The sequence below is a fragment of the Saccopteryx leptura genome, chromosome 12 (assembly GCF_036850995.1).
Source record: "Saccopteryx leptura isolate mSacLep1 chromosome 12, mSacLep1_pri_phased_curated, whole genome shotgun sequence".
Classification (NCBI taxonomy): Eukaryota; Metazoa; Chordata; class Mammalia; order Chiroptera; family Emballonuridae; genus Saccopteryx; species Saccopteryx leptura.
In genome coordinates this window covers 8,853,762-8,870,290 of record NC_089514.1, presented here as the reverse complement: position 1 = coordinate 8,870,290, position 16,529 = coordinate 8,853,762, and the positions used below count along the sequence as shown (strand labels likewise).

Sequence of the window (16,529 nt, the reverse complement as noted above, 5' to 3'; positions counted from 1 at the left end):
GCTCTGTTCACCTCTGAGCCTCCATTAGTTCCTGAAACAAACAGGGCCCCGTGAATTCGTTCTCAGCCCTTAGGAGTGGCTGAAGGCCACCGCACCTGCGTCCACGTGGGCACCGGTGAGGCCGGATTGCGGATGGGACCTGGCACACATACTATCCCGCTGTTTCCTCAGACTGAGTCTGTGTGCCGTCCTGGCAACAGGGCAGGCACAGGACCCAGGTTTAAGCAGGTGTTTCACACTGAACATTCTCACCAGCATGATCATTTCAGCGCAAAGGGGCCGGCCCAGGAAGGGTCTGGGGAGAGCAGCAGGGACACCTCGCTGGCTGGCTCTGTGGGCATGCCCCACCCCTCATTCACAACTGGCTGGCTCTGTGGGCATGCTCCGCCCCTCACTCACAACTGGCTGGCTCTGTGGGCGTGCCCCGCCCCTCATTCGCAACTGGCTGGCTCTGTGGGCATGCCCCGCCCCTCATTCACAACTGGCTGGCTCTGTGGGCATGCTCCGCCCCTCATTCACAACTGGCTGGCTCTGTGGGCATGCTCCGCCCCTCATTCACAACTGGCTGGCTCTGTGGGCGTGCCCCGCTCCTCATTCGCAACTGGCTGGCTCTGTGGACATGCCCCGCCCCTCACTCACAACTGGCTGGCTCTGTGGGTATGCCCCACCCCTCATTCGCATCTGGCTGGCTCTCTGTCTGGGCATACTCCGCCCCTCACTCACAACTGGCTGGCTCTGTGGGCATGCCCCGCCCCTCATTCACAACTGGCTGGCTCTGTCGTCATGCCCCGCCCCTCATTCACAACTGACTGGCTCTGTCGTCGTCGTGCCCCGCCCCTCATTCGCATCTGGCTGGCTCTGTGGGCATGCCCCGCCCCTCATTCGCATCTGGCTGGCTCTGTGGGTATGCCCCGCCCCTCATTCAAAATGAGGTCAAACCACCTCAGGCCAGGATTCCGAGGGTTAACATATACGTGATTTTTAAAAATATATATATAGTCTCTTGGTAGTTAAACACACGGTGTCCGCCCAGGCGGGACTCTGTCTCCAGTACCCTCTGTCCCCACCCCTGACCCCCAGGCACCAGCAAGCCTGCGATGCCTTCACTTGTGTCTGTGAACTAACCAGGTTCGTGCAACAAGGAAAGCCATGTGACCCTCGCATGTCTTCTGGTCAGCCCTCCAGCCCCCATTCTGTTGTCGCCCTCTGGGAAGCTGACCCCTAGACTGCGCAGCGTCGTCCAGCCAGATGCCTCCTGGTGGCAGTCGCTCTGGCTCCGAGCCGGGGCTGGCCACTGTCACGCCTGGCTGGCCCTTCTGCACTCCCAGAGAAGGTGTGGTGGGTTCCCCACGGCTCAGCCGTTGTCTGCGCAGCAGAGGTGGGAGCCCCTGCCTCTCTCTGACAGGGTGGCCCTCGCGCCAGAGAGAGCAGAGGGAGAACCGCTCATGTGCTGTTGCTAGGGAGCGAGGAGGTGTTTGATGTTTTGATTCTAGCAGCGTTGCAGGCTTACCTTTTTGATAACAGGAAGATCTATCAGTTATTCTTACAATATTGAATGTGCTTTCCTGAAAATGTGTCCTTAAAGCAGAATTCTCTCCTCCAATCATTTCAACCATTCATTAAATTAAAAATATATATGTATATCTTCTTAGTTACGGGAGAGTAGTACAAGAAGTTGAGAATGGAAATGACAGCAGAAGTGTTCCGGTAGAAACGGTGGAGGTCTGAGGCTGCTGTGGCCAGCAGCGATCTGGCAGAGTCACAGCCGTGTCGTGCAGCCGCCGAGGAGTCTTGGAAAGGATGGGCTCCATGCCCTTCCAACATCCACGTCTGACTTTCCGACCCCCGGAAGCTGAGCAGAGATCATGAGGCCATTCTCATCCATTCTCCGGATGATTCACTGACTGTTTCCTGGGCTGTACTCGGCTGCATGGGCAACATGCCGTCGTCCCCACTAACAGGACGAGGTGGTTAGGACTCAGAGGGTCTGCAGGAATAAAGGTATGGAGAAGACAAGACCCAGTAAGAAGGCACTAACTTTTCTTGGGCCAGTCAGAGGGCACCACGTAGGAGCCTCAAACTGAGTCTCAAAGCCTAGGCATGGGATTTTTTCCAATGGAAAGTCAAGGAAGCACAGTCAGGGTGGGAACAGCCTGGGGAAAGGAAGCCCATGGGTAAGAGGACATCCCCAGGCTGGGGTAAAAGAATGAGTAGGGAAGAATGAGGGGTGAGCTAGACCACTAGGGACCTGGCATGTGAGGCCAGGACATTCGTACTTTGTAGGTGCCCAGTAAGAAAGCAGGGTGGACTTGATCTTAATAATCTCTTTGCATTGGCTCTGGCTGGTGGCTCAGTGGATACCATGTCAGCCTGGTGTATGGATGTCTTGGGTTCGATTCCCAGTCAGAGAACACAGGAGAAGCAACCATCTGTTTCTCTCCCATTCCCCCTCCCCCTTTGCTCCCTCTTCTCCTCCCACCGCCAGTGGCTTGATTCAAGAGTGGCCCTAGGTGCTGAGGATAGCTCCATTGGAGCGCATCAGCCTCAGGTGCTAAAAATAGTACAGTACTCAAGCATTGGCCCCATATGGCGTTGCTGGGTAGAATCTGGTCAGGGCACATGCAGGAGTCTGCCTCACTATCTCCCCTCCTCTCACCCCCCCCCCAAATCTCTCTGCATCTATAAATCCCTCTGGGAGGGGGATGATGAGGAACGAATGGTTTCCCAACATAGATGGAGCTGCAATCGTTGTACCAGATCCAGTAGAACTTTCTGCAATGCTGGAACAGTTGTACATCATCCCTGTTCAATATTGTGGCCACAAACCACATGTGGCCATTGAACAATTAAAATGTGGCTAGTGAGGGAACTTATTTTTAAATTTATTTAAGTATAATAAATAACATTCCCATTTAAGTGGCTCCCTATGGGTAGGGGCCACTGTCTTAGAGCTTTGCAGGAATCAGTGATTAGAACTTGATGGTGGGGGGCAGATATTTGGGGCTCCCCTACAGACAAATTGTGATGAATTGACTTCAGGGAGCAGCCTGACCACAGGTCAGTTCTGATACCAGAGTCACGCTGGCTGCTATGAGGATAGGCCTTGTATGTGACACGAGACACACACACATAAATAATTAGAGAAGGGAGGCGGTTGGTGTGTGACAGTGTGTAGCCATGGTGGCACCACAGGGCCTCTCTGGGACCCTCCTCTCACTCTTGGCACCCACTTTCCGTACATCTGCCCAGAGTCCCGCAGAACGAGAGTCCAGCCTGCCCCTCTGTGCTGTCGGGACAGATGCTGGGAGCAGGGGAGGTAAGCCAGAAAGTCGTTTCTAGACGCAGTAATTATAGCCAGCGAGGACGGAGAGAGTGCTGTAGAGGGGTCACCTGGGCAGGGCCCCCTTACCCAGAGAGCTTTCCCAGAAAGGCCCAAAGCAGGGCAACCTATGTTTTCCCACTGGAGCGGTGAGCAGCCGTGTTTCCTGACAGAGAGTTCGCCATCAAAGCAGGACGTCCTTGATAGAATAATCCCACGGAAGCACAGAAACCCAAGCCACCCAGCCCAGTAACTACCAAGAGTGATAAAACTCTGCCACTTATGCTGTAAAAGGAATATAAATGCACAGTATTGGTGCATTCGGCTCGAGGAAGGACAACGGCCTTCCGTTAACATATAAAAATTCAACTCCACTGAGCCGTCAGTTAGGTCTTCTTCCTCATACTGCGTTATTAAGTGCGATAAACAGAAATCGAACATTTAAACAATAATAGTTTCACCTCCTTCTGAAATTTGAAGTACATTTGGAGATGTTTCTTTTCTCTTAGTAAATTTCTGTAACCAGCAGAAGCATGTGTAAGTATTCCACTACCCGTTCCGTCCATCAATGTCAAGTTCACAGCATCGGGGCACCGGGGAGGCGAGGTCTGGGGATACCACACCGAATCGTAGCCCATGTCCGGAGGCCTCTGATACACAGGCTGGGGAGATTTCAGCTGATGAAATATTTACTCAGACGTACAAACTGCAAAATTAGGGGAAATTCTCATTTTCTCCCATCTTTAGTCCATTATTTCTCACTCCTGGTCCTGAATTCTGATGTGATTTTTAATACGTGCTGTGTTCTTATAGTCGCTGCTTCAACACTGCACTGTGATTTATGTTGTTAGAAAAGTGCTATGTGTTCAGTGTAGAAAATACAGACCAGGAGGGAATGAAAGAACCACAGCACCCTCCCCCCCACCCTGCCACCACTTAGACTTGTCTGTTATGAACGTTTGGGCAAATCTGTGTTCAGTGATTCTTGTTTGCTATGGCCGACCACACAATATTGAAACACAGTTTTGCTTTCTTTTTCAATTAAGATTTCCTGAATGTTTCCTCATATTTTAAAATACGTTTCCAAGACATCACTGTAATATCTGTAGAATATTTCATTGTTCATTGTAGCAGTCACCTAAATTTATTTAACTAGACCCCCATGGTAGGCAATTTAGGTTTCTGTTTTGTTTGTTTTGTTTTGTTTTTGTTTTTCATTTTAAATAGCATCTGATGAAAACCCCTGCACTTCAAGTTCTTGTCCGTATCTATTACTGTTTCTATAGGTGTCATTTCACAATCAGAGGATGAAAACCTTTCTCAGGGCCTTTTATAAATGTTGCTCCCTAGCAAGGCCTTCTAATGTATTTGTTATGAGCGTGGGTGCTGAGATCAGAAAGACCAGTTACAATCCTGGTGTTGCACTCTGCCGTCAGCCCTGTGACCTTGGCCAAGGGGTCAACCTCTCCGGCTTCAGTTTCCCTGTCCGTCAACCGGGCCCACAGTGAGACCCCGCCCCTCTCCCCGGCTGTGTGGGACGAACGGGATAGCCGTGTAAAGGTTGACGACAGCAGGACGCTGGACGTAAGAACTGACCGTTTTGCCCGTCTGCCAGCACCATTTGGGCCATTTATTCTGCATTCCCTCCCGATCCCTGGGCAAAGTTTTGTGTAAGAATCATCAACTTGACAAGTGAAAAATGACATCTTGTAGTTTGAACTTTTGTGACAAAATACATCTTTCAAGCCTTCAAAACAATGAGAAATATTTCAAGCAAAGGGCTGGCTTTGACAAGCGGGTTCATCTCAGATGTCATGTCTCACGAGTGCCGAGTCATCAGATCAGCTCCGATCTTCTCAGTGTTCCGGGGTAGATAAGTTACTGATTGTGGCTGAGGATGCAGGCAGTCCGGTGGGGTGGGGGGTGTACCAAGTGATTGTTAAATATGTGCCGAAAACACCTTCACTCGACACTCTCGATGAATTGGATTTAACTGTCCATAATCTGTTTTAAATTGTATTATTAGCTTCCTAAGACAACCAGTAGAAACAAAGAGAAAGACATTCACCAACAAGACTTTCACTCAGACGGATTCCATTTTACTTGTTCACCGTCCACACGCTTTTCTATACTGCTCACAAAAATTAGGGGATATTTCAAAATGAATATGAAGCAATAAAAATAAAAAAAGAATTAGGCCCTGGCCAGTTGGCTCAGTGGTAAAGCATCGGCCCAGCGTGTGGAAGTCCCAGGTTTGATTCCCGGCCAGGGCACACAGGAGAAGCGCCCATCTGCTTCTCCACCCTTCCCCCTCTCCTTCCTCTCTGTCTCTCTCTCTTCCCCTCTCGCAGCCAAGGCTCCATTGGAGCAAAGTTGGCCCGGGTGCTGAGGGCGGCTCCATGGCCTTCGCCTCAGGTGCTAGAGTGGCTCCGGTTGAAGCAGAGCAACGCCCCAGATGGGCAGAGCATCGCCCCCTGGTGGGCACGTCAGGTGGATTCTGGTCAGGTGCATGCGGGAATCTGTCTGTCTGCCTCCCCCTACTTCTCGCTTTGGAAAAAAAAAAAAAGAAGCATTTGATATTTTTTATTAAACAAGAACATCAGAAAAGCAACCAGACATGTCAAAGAAAGTTGTTTGATTATGCAAATGAGATGCAAAACCACCTTTTATTTTATTGGGGAAAAGGCACTATATAGAAAAGCTGAAAGGACTGGGATAGCTGCATGGGCCCCTGACCCCCTCATTTTTGTGAGCAGTCATGGTAGCTGTGTTTTCAAATCAGAGGCAGCATGTCCTCCTGTCAAGACGGGCTCATTTCCATAAAAGACTGCCATTTCTCCAGGCCCACTCGGTGCCTTTCCATTCATGTCGTCTCAAGGGTTTGTGGTCAAAGGGAAGAGATCCGCACACCCTGTCGGCCCGGGAAGGGGGTAGGTGACGCGTGTCTCCTGGGAAGCGAAGTAGAAATGGGATTAGACAAGCGATCCTGGGGCAGCCGCAGGTGGCACTGTGAAGTCTGAGCTTGTCCTGACGGGTGTGGGTTAGTTTGAAATGACAATTGAGACAACAAACGGAATGGTGGCGAGGCCGGCTCCTACTCAGACTGTGGAAAGGGCCGAGTTTATTTGGCTGTTCTTGGAAGTCTGGGGCTCCACACGAATTTAAAGACATAGCACGCTAAGTCTTATACCAAAAAGGATTGCCAATGAACGTGATTTTGCAGGATTTCTGTGATGCTCTGGAGAGAAGCTATTAAAGAAATGCAGCTTTGGTGATTATAGGGTGGGAGGGCAGCGATGTTTCTGTCGTGATTGTTGTGTCTTAAGCATCTGTCATCGAATGAGCTCTCACTTGGTGAAGTGGGGGAGGCTCTCTGGGTTTCAGATTTGTTCCTCTCTTGTCTGTTTGTTCATGTTCCCCATGGCTCTGACCTCGAGCGCTGGGGCTGCGATCACTTTGTGGGTCCACGGTGAATCTGTGGACCTTTCAGTGTGGTTTCTGCCGTTCATTCTCGCTCAGAGCAGGAGGTGTGCCGGCTTCTGCACAGAGCTGGCTGGTGGCTCTCTCTGATCAGGTGCACAGACATGCCCCACCAAGAGAAAACGGTGACCTAGTAACATTGGATGACTGTGCCCTGATCCCTTTTCAAGATCCTCTGTAGTTTTTGTCAGCTTGAGTGACGTTCTGTTAAGGAAGGACTTTTGCTGAGAAAGACTTTGACAAAGGAAGGGTAAGTTGAATATTGTTGACCTTGGGAGCCTCTTGAATAAATGTCAAGTCCAAATTGTTAGGCAGTGGCCTTGCTGGAAGGTGAAGAGGAGAACAGTGGCATGGTAAGATGTTAAAAAAAAAAAAGAAAAGCGCTAGTCTCAGAGTTAGGAGATATAATTTAATTCACTCTTTTGCCCTTTATTTATGTGACTTTGGATGCGTCTATTTATTTATAAAATGACCTCTTTGTTTATCAGACAGAGACTATCCAATGTCCTATTCCCCCTGAAGTGAGGACTGCACTTTGCAAACTGTACTATTAAACGTACCAATGCAAGGTCGTTCTCGTGTCCTTGAGGTTGGCCTGTTTCAAGTTTCAAATTTTGTTAGTTTGCTTCTAAAAACATCCCCGTTTTCCCCATGTCCTGGCAGGTCATTCCCCAGTTCAGAGTTGAGCTAAGGACACCTTGGTCCAGCCCTCTTTTATCCTTTAGTCCAATGAGGGGCCTGAAAATTTTGCTCTGCATGGAATTTGTCATGCTACATTAAAAAAAAAAAAAAGGCATTAGTGTTTCTGAAAAGGCTGAGGTTGAAGAGATCACCATGAGGTTTTTGTGCTTCCCCTTGGTCACCACCACTGCTGTGGTGTCAGAGCTACTGTCCCTGTGTCAGAGCTACTGCCCCTGTGTCAGAGCTACTGTCCCTGTGTCAGAGGGACAGCACCTTCAAAGGTGGCTGTGTTCTAAGAGCTGCGTTTCCAACATGACAACACTAGGCGCACGTGGCTGTTTGCATCTAAGTTAATTAAAATGAAATCAAGTACAGTCGAGATGAAATTTCTTAGCTGGAGATCGTCTGCACAGGGCAAGTATATATAAATACTTGATTTCTATATCATGAATATAAAGAAAATGATGTCAAACAAAAAAAAATCAAATAAAGTAAAACATGTGGGTCCTCAGTCACCGTAGATAGACTCCTAGTGCTCAGTCATCAGATAGGGACAGCGGCTGCTGACTGCGGACAGTGGAGAGTACAGGACGTGTCGGTCACTGCAGAAGTTACACTGGACAGTCCTGCTCTTGAAGGAAGGGAGCGTCAAAGCATGTTGCTCAGAGGTAGTCTGCCGCGGTTCCCTGCAGAATTTTCACACCATTTTTAAGTTTCCAACCTAAAACAGTGACCTTGACCAGCCGGTCAAGGATCCCCGTTCACCTACTCACCCCTTGCTGCAAGTCACATGTAGGGTGTCTGCTGTTTTTAAATGTTTCCTTCTTTCCGTTGGTTCCCGTAGGTCCTGCGTGACAGACATGTGTGAATGCCCAGTCCATAAAAACTGTTACTGCGAGTCCTTCCTGGCGTACACCCGGGCGTGCCAGAGAGAGGGCGTCGGCGTCCACTGGGAGCCTCAGCAGAGCTGCGCAGGTGAGAGGCCGCGGTGGGTGCCGCCACCAGAAGTTCCCGGCAACGCCCACGACAGCGCCCCCGACAGCGCCCACGACAGCAGCGGAAGACACTTGCTGACGTGAACGGCCACATCCCTCCTTGGCCAAAGGGCTTCCCACTTGATAAAACACAGAGGTTTCCCGCTGGGGGCAGGATAGGAAGCACGTAAGAGAAATGCTTTGTGACAAGCACATTTGAATGATTTAAGGATTTCCACTGTCACAAAATCCTCCCAGCCTTGAGCTACCAGCTGGGTGTGCTTAGCAGAGGAAGTCACGGCTGTGGCTTAGGGTCTGTGTGGGATGGAGGAGGGTCAGGACCATTCCAGCCATTTAAGGTCTACAGGATAAGTATGGGTTTGTTGTGGGTTTTGTTGTTTTTTGTTTTGTTTTGTTTTGTTTTTAGAGACAGAGATTGTAATACAAAACGTAGCAGAATGTTTTGTGTTTTTTTCCTTTTGAGATAGAGTTCTCTAATAGTTGTTATAGCAATTTGATCTCAGGCAAGCTAATTAGCTTATTTGAGATCTTTGAAATGGACATCTGTTCATCTAAGAAATACCGCCTACAGAGTGGCCCAGTACTGGGCATCATGCTAAAGCTTTTTCTCTCAAGCCAAGCGTGACGGTGGGTACATTGGTGACTTGGATGACTCTGTCCCCCTGACATTGAGTTTCTGGCGGTGCAGCGGGAGAGACAGACAACACTAGTAACGCCATACTAAGTCCTCGCTCAGCATGTCGGTGTGATGAAGAAGAGACAGAGAGGAAAGCTACAGAAAGCAAATGGAGAGGGCGTGGGCTGTTTCGTCCGTTGTGGTGACGATGATGCTGGTGGCTCGGGTTAAGACAGAGGCCCCGTGTGGGGGAGAACGAGACCGTCTGGAGACAGTTTGGAATTTTACACTAAGGTCTACTATGCGGAGGTATAAGCGTTAGTGATGGGTACGTGAAATTTCTAGAAGAGTGTGTCTAACTCAGGTGCTCAGTCTGTGGCAGCAGCTGCTGCTATTTAGATTTGGAGATGAGGTGACTGAATATGTGTGACTTCCTTCAAGGGTTAGCACATGTTTTTCTGGAAAGGACCAGGTTTGCCTGGAATGAAGGAGACTGGAGTTCGCAGCGTCACCCTGGGGCTCCGAACCGCAGCTCGGACACTGAGGAAGACGGTGGTGCACGGCCTTGCTAGCTGATCGTCTCTGTGGGTGGAGGACAGGGGTGCTCATCTGGCTGGAGGAGGGGTCCAGCAGAAGTGTCTGGAAGCTGTGTTGTCAGTGTGTGGGCATCTTGTTTACTTTGACCAGTGGGTCTCAGTTTCCCTGGACATTGGAGTCACTTTGGGAGCTTAAAAAAAAAAACCAAACAACCAAAAAACCCAGAAGCTAATGCCTGGGCTCCGTGCCCTGGAATCCTGCTCTAAGTAGCCTTGTGTGTCTTTTAAAGCCCTCAGGGGGTCCTGACCCGCAGCCAGAGTGGAGACCACTGAGTTCACTTGAGGGCGTGCCCAGGTGGCTCTGGGGGAGCAGGCAGTCGGGCGTTTGGGGGTTTCTGAAGCTTCCTCACAGCTGCCCTGGATGCAGGCGGAGGCTGTGTCCTTGGGAAGCACCAGGGCCCTTTGATCTCCTCTGTCTTCCCGTTAGGATTTGCTCTCTCCTCTGCAAACCCAGCCCAGTCTCTCTGTCAGAGTTCCCTTTCCGCAGCGAGCGCCTCTCCATCAGTGCTGCCCGCATCTCCGAGGCCTATTGAGCCGATAAAAATAGCTCCCGGGAAGGTGTGCAGAGGCTCCCGAGGGAGAGATGGACGGTTTACCTCCTCCCTAAAGCGCCAGTGCAGGGTGTTTAGGGAGCAGGTCCCTTCAGCTCGTCTCCCAACAGTCCTTCTTCTCTATTTTGAGTCCTTCTTCTCTCAAATCAACCGGAAAATGAATAAAATATACGGAGTCAAGCCCGATCCACCTGCCCTGGTGTCAAGGCAGGCTCAGCAGAACTTCGTTAATTTTATTAGCTGTGGTGGCGCTGCCGCAGAAATTGTATTAGATACAGAATCTGTGACCCCTTCCTGGCCCCGAGCTATATTTAGCACCACTTCAGCGCACACATCGAATTTGAAGACTGCACATTTCATGTTAGCATCCTGATTGCCAGGGCGAATCTCAGGAGCTAAAATTACTTTTCCTAATGGAAACGGAATATGGCGCCTGAAAGGTTCCATTTATGCCTTACAATTATGGACCCATCTGAGTGAAGTATAACTCCATCAATGTGTGTGGTTGTAGGGGAGATTTTCACACACACACACACACACACACACACACACACACACGCTCACACACTATGATCTTCTGCAGGTTCACAGCTAGTGCATGAAAAATTTACACAGATTGGCTGTATCTCTCTGCAGATTCATTTCTGAGTCATCGGAATTCTGAAGACTATAAGAATACCCTTGTCTCATTCTTAGCTCCTGAAGAAGAGAAATGTTCCAGAGTAAAAAGCTGGGAGGTTGAACAAATAAGAAGCCAGCCAGGCTCGAAACTCGGAATTAACGAGGGACTCCCCCGTGCAGACAGGTTTTGACAATAAAGTGACCACCAGCACAGAAGTATACACCCGCCGGCAGTGGGAGGAAGGACTAGCGGACCTCCAGTTTAGCATATGAATGACCAAATACAATACAGTGTGCCAGTTCTATAACAGGCTAAGAATGACAATTTATATTCATAGTTACCATTTTCTCAGCACCTCCTTGCCCGGAAGGCTACATTAGTATGGTTATTACATTTTATCAGTTTAAATCCACATTGTAATCTATTCGGTAACATTCTATTACCCACGCTTTACTGGTAAGGATACATTGAAGCTTAGATTATTTAAATAATTTTCTAAAAGTCTCAGATCTAGAAAAGAAGAAAGTTGGGAATTGAGCCCACGCCAATTTGCTGAGAAGCCTCTGTTCTTGATCATTAGGAGAACACAGAGCATTGTGGGCAAAAAATATATTTCCATATGAATGTGCGTTTATTTGTACATTTATACAATCATCAACTAACTTATCCCAATATTTATTATGTAGATATTTCCAGTTCCTATTTGTTTTTTCCTTAGCCTCGATAGTTGTTACTTGGTGCCTTCTGAGTCCGTAACGTTGTTACAACCTTGCTCCTGCATCCTACTTGGCCCTCCTAGCAGACTTTCTGCCACCTGCCACGGCCGACCCTCATTATCACTGCAATTGCAGTGTTAATTTTACTAGTGGGGAAGGCGCTGGGGTATGCAAAGTGGTCTGTGTGTTTCTGCAGCACCTCAGGTGCCTGCTGGGTTCTGTGAGCCGTTTCGTCTTGTTTTATCGAAACACTCCAGGAGGTTCTAGCCTCTCTGTGTCCGTCTTATACTCACGGAGCTTTTCCTCGGCTGGCTGGATGCCTCCTTGTGAAAGTTTAGGAAATAAAGTCGCTGTGACCGTCAGCACCCCGTAGCAGGGCATGGAGACAGCTGAGTTACAGGGGGCACACAGACATACTAATTGCACTTACTGATAAAGCCAACACAGAGTGCTTGTGTGGGCTGCCACATAAGGTGACACGCAATGATACTTGTGTACATTACACAGTAACTGGTTGTGTGCCCCTTTGAGGAGAAATATCGGCCAACTCTAACTGTGCTTTGGGTGTTTCTTGGGTTTTTTTTTTTTTTCCTAATATTAAACCAAATGAATTCTTTTTAAATGTGTATGTCCAAATTGGATCACATTCCTGTCTTAAAAATTATCATTTGCCTTTTGTAAGTTTAGGGAAAAAATTGGATTCACAGAAGGGCAAACCAGGTCCATGTCACCACTAACTCCCCCTAGGATCCTCTAAAAGTTGCGTCAAATTGAAGGCACATACCCTGGCCGGTTGGCTCAGTGGTAGAGCGTCGGTCTGGCGTGCAGAAGTCCCGGGTTCGATTCCCAGCCAGGGCACACAGGAGAAGCGCCCATCTGCTTCTCCACCCCTCCCCCTCTCCTTCCTCTCTGTCTCTCTCTTCCCCTCCCGCAGCGAGGCTCCATTGCAGCAAAAGATGGCCCGGGCGCTGGGGATGGCTCCTTGGCCTCTGCCCCAGGCGCTAGAGTGGCTCTGGTAGCGACAGAGTGACACCCCAGATGGGCAGAGCATCGTCCCCTGGTGGGTGTGCCGGGTGGATCCCGGTCAGGCGCATGCGGGAGTCTGTCGACTGCCTCCCCGTTTCCAGCTTCAGAAAAATACAAAAAAAAAAAAAAATTGAAAGCACGTTCAATTTTATCACCCCCAGTGAAATCTCCCCTGAGACACCCCCGTGCCCAGGCGGCAGCCCCTGCCTCCTCCTCTGCCTCGGTCTCCTCTCCCTCCTCCGAGTTCACACCTCCTCCGCTCCAGCCACAGAGCCCGCCCTGACCGAGCCGGGGCACCACGTCCTTGCCCCACCCCTGCCTCTGCTCCCTCTGCTCCCTCCGCCTGGGAAACTCCCGCCATGGTCTGTCTACTCACCTGTGAAGACTTAAGTGGGATCCATTCTCTGGTCTTCCTTGACTCCAACCCCCTGAACGTTGAGCTGAGCTGACGCCTCTCTCTCTTCCCCTGTCCCTTGCTCCTGTGGCACATCCTGCATTTTATTAAGAACCTGGTCACATGTCACCTTCCACTTTGTGGTTGTCAGCCCAGACTCCGGTAACTGGAGGTCAGAAAAGACACGATTGACGTTTGATTCCCTGGCCTAAGAAGATGCTTAGATACTACACAGAAGACACTTCCTAGATGTTTATTGACTTAGTGTGAATTGCACTGGAGATGATAATGATCTGACGGAAGACATCTTTTTGTTCTTCGTTTCCTACATTCTATTCTTACCTGTAGATTGGGAGGGAAGTATCGGTGTTCAGTAGTCAAAGGTAAGATGTCACAGGAGAGCGTTAGTAAGTTAAATGGTAGAGCCAGAATGAGAGGTCAGCCTGTGGTGGCACAGTGGATAGAGCGTTGACCCGGAATGCTGAGGTCACTGGTTCGAAACCCTGCGCTTGCTCAATCAAAGCACATACAACCAGCAAGCCATGAACAACTAAAGTGGAGCAACTATTAGGTGATACATTTCGTTTCCCACCCCCTCCTACCTGTAAAAGCAAGAAATAAAATCTTAAAAAAAAAAAAAAAAAAGAAAAAGGAGAGGTCAGGGAGTCCGTGGGAGGGTCGGTGTCTATAGTGAGAGGAGAGGAAAGAACACAGAGGAAGGCGGAAGTCCACTGAGTTCTCACAGTGGAGGCGTCTTGGTGAGAGGCGAGGGGGACCCAGGTGTCCGAGGGCAAAGTGAGCTGAGACGTCCCGGAAGTGCACAGTGGAAAACGAGCAGAGAGCCCGCTGCGGGGAAGCCACAGTGGGGACCGGGGGGCTGGGGGACCGGCCGGCCGCCGTTAGGGTTAAGTCATCGTCCAATAGGCACTAGTGTTTGCCGGGCTGCCCCTCAGTGCTCGGCCCCGCGCCAGAACTTTGGGTCATGGGTTCTGACCCGCAAAAGCCCAGGTCTCTGCGGTTCACTGTCCTTGACCAGGGAGACTTGTCAGAGCGGTCCTCGGAATTTTTATATCTAGAGCTGCCTGGGTGTTGCCTGCAAACTCACAGCAAAAAACCTTTAGGGAATGAGGCTTAGGAATATGGGGCAAAATTAGGTTTACAGTTGTTTGATTGGAAAGTAATACAATGATTAGTAAATAATAGTACACGGATAAACTCTATTTTGCGTACTCACAACTGTAAACCTACTTTTGTCCACCCTTTATATCTTTCTAAAAGATACTCAGGGGACGCTCTGGATGTCTCTGATTAAGAACTACAGTTTCAACTATAATTGTGGGATTGAAACAAGAGAAGAGCCATGGTGTGAAAATGCTGTGGAAGGCAGAGGGGGGAAGGGAGCCGCCTGAAGGAGGTCACACGGCATCGCAGCTTGGAGAACGACGTGCTTGTGAAGAGCATCAGAACTGATGAGAATATATTAATATTTCAGAGCTCTCTTAACTGTGGTGAGAGGGGAGAGAGAGAGAGAAGACAGGACCGTGAGTCTCGGAGGAATTGGCCAGGGAATAAGTCAAAGAAGCTCTAGAGAGAAAGGTGATCAGCAGGCGTTAGCCCGAGAACCGGGGGAGCTCAGCGGTGGGAACCGGTTTCGGAAAGCAGTAGTTGAGGAAGACGGGTCACCAGTGTCGACTGCTGGCAGAGGAACCGGATAAAATGACCGCAGACTCCCCTGTGAAGTTTGGAGGTCAAAGGAAGGAGGAGTAAGTCTGACAGAGACGAGGGGAATGTGTATTCAGAATGTGGACTTGCTGGGTCCTACGATAATCCCATTTATACTTGTTTAAGGAATCTCCACCCTGTTTCCCGCAGTGGCTGTCCTCATGGCGTTGCCAGCAACGGGACACGAAGTTCCCGTTTCTTTGCTCCACGTCCTTGCCAACACTCGTTTGTTGACGTGTTGATGACAGCCCTTCTGACAGGTGTGAGGTGGTAGCTCACTGTGGTGATTGTAATTTGCATTTCTTTGATGATTAGTGATGTTGAGCGTCCTCTCATATGTCTCCTGGCCTTCGGCATGTCCTCTTTGGAGGAGCACCTATTTAGGTCCTTTGCCCATTTTTTAATTGGCTTGTTTGTTTTTGTATGGGTTTTTGTTTGTTTGTTTGTTTGGTGTTGAGTTGTTTAAGTTCTTTATAAATTTTGAATATGAACTCCCTATCTGGTGTATTTGGTTTTACTCTTACACTTACTTGCCTCTACGTTGATTAATTTCATATTTCACATAATGAAAATATGATTACAATATGTAACACATTTCCAATATCCTTGGTAGGTTTTTCCCTGTCCGTGCAACCGTGCAGATTTGAATATTGGTGTGGTTGCACAAAATGTTTGCATTCATCACGGCCCAATTGCCTGAAGGGCCCCGGAGTTCATTTTTTCACACTATTATCAATAACTAAATAACCTTATTAAAGATTTTCATGTAGCTTTACTAATATGTAGTTTGTCTTATCTGAGACTGGAAAGCTTTCATTGTATTTTATTTTGAAGTTTACTGACCCAGCAGGTGGTCCTTTGAGGGTTTTTTTTTTTAGGTGCCAGTGATGCCCAGGGTATGTGAGGAATGGCGGGTGTTGGTTACTCCTTTGTTAAAATGCAGAAGGGAACGGACTGATGCAGTGAGCGGCGTGAGCCTGCACAGCGGCACCCAGCGCGGGTGAGTCCCTGAGGCCGCATCTCCGCCTCTCACCTTCGTCCCCTCCTTTCTTCCAGCCACCCAGTGTAAGCACGGCGCTGTGTACGACACCTGCGGCCCAGGGTGCGTGAAGACCTGCGACAACTGGAACGAGATCGGTCCGTGCAACAAGCCGTGCGTGGCGGGGTGCCACTGCCCGGCGAACCTGGTCCTTCACAGGGGACGGTGCATCAAGCCAGTCCTGTGTCCTCAGCGGTGACCTTGGTTCAGCAGCTTCAGACTTTGAAACCTGGTGTCCTTGACACCGAAGCGGAAGAGCCAAGGAAGGACTACAGTCTCCGGGTGCCGACTCTGCCGGCACACACAGAGTATATATGTGTACATATAGAGATACAGAGATATATTCAGAAACACTGCATCATTTATATAAACTACAGGTGGATTATTATATGTATATTTTTTGCTATAAGACATGTATGGTTTCTAGAATCCTAGTCTGTAAGCCGTTGGAGACATTGTATAAATGAACCGGGTGTTTTTTAATTTAATAAAGCAGCATGCAGACACATTGGATGGCTCTCACATCATATTCAGCTGTCATTTTAAAGAAAATTTTCTAATAATAATAATAATAATAATAATAATAATAATAAAACCTAAATTGCCTGCCTGCATTAACTGGAGCTTTGCATCGGGATTTGCAGTTGAGTGAGAAACGTGTTTCTCTGGAGAAGGTCAGGTTTATCGAGGGCCATGTCATGATTCCAAAGAAAGGGGGGGACGTGGAGAGATGGCCGGTGATTGGTGACAGGCTCTAATGGTGCATGAGGAG

At 49.1% G+C, this 16,529-nt stretch overlaps 1 protein-coding gene across 2 annotated transcripts in view; it reads left to right on the top strand.

Moving 5' to 3' along the window:
- Window positions 1-16,258, top strand: part of BMPER (BMP binding endothelial regulator) — a 239,872-nt gene extending 223,614 nt beyond the window's left edge. For both annotated transcript variants that reach the window (XM_066353770.1, XM_066353769.1), the window contains 2 exons: window positions 8,325-8,455; window positions 15,775-16,258. In XM_066353770.1, coding sequence (XP_066209867.1) covers window positions 8,325-8,455; window positions 15,775-15,956 — 313 coding nt within the window. In that variant the 3' untranslated portion in view covers window positions 15,957-16,258. The remainder of the gene's footprint in view (window positions 1-8,324; window positions 8,456-15,774) is intronic.
- Window positions 16,259-16,529: the final 271 nt, after the last annotated feature.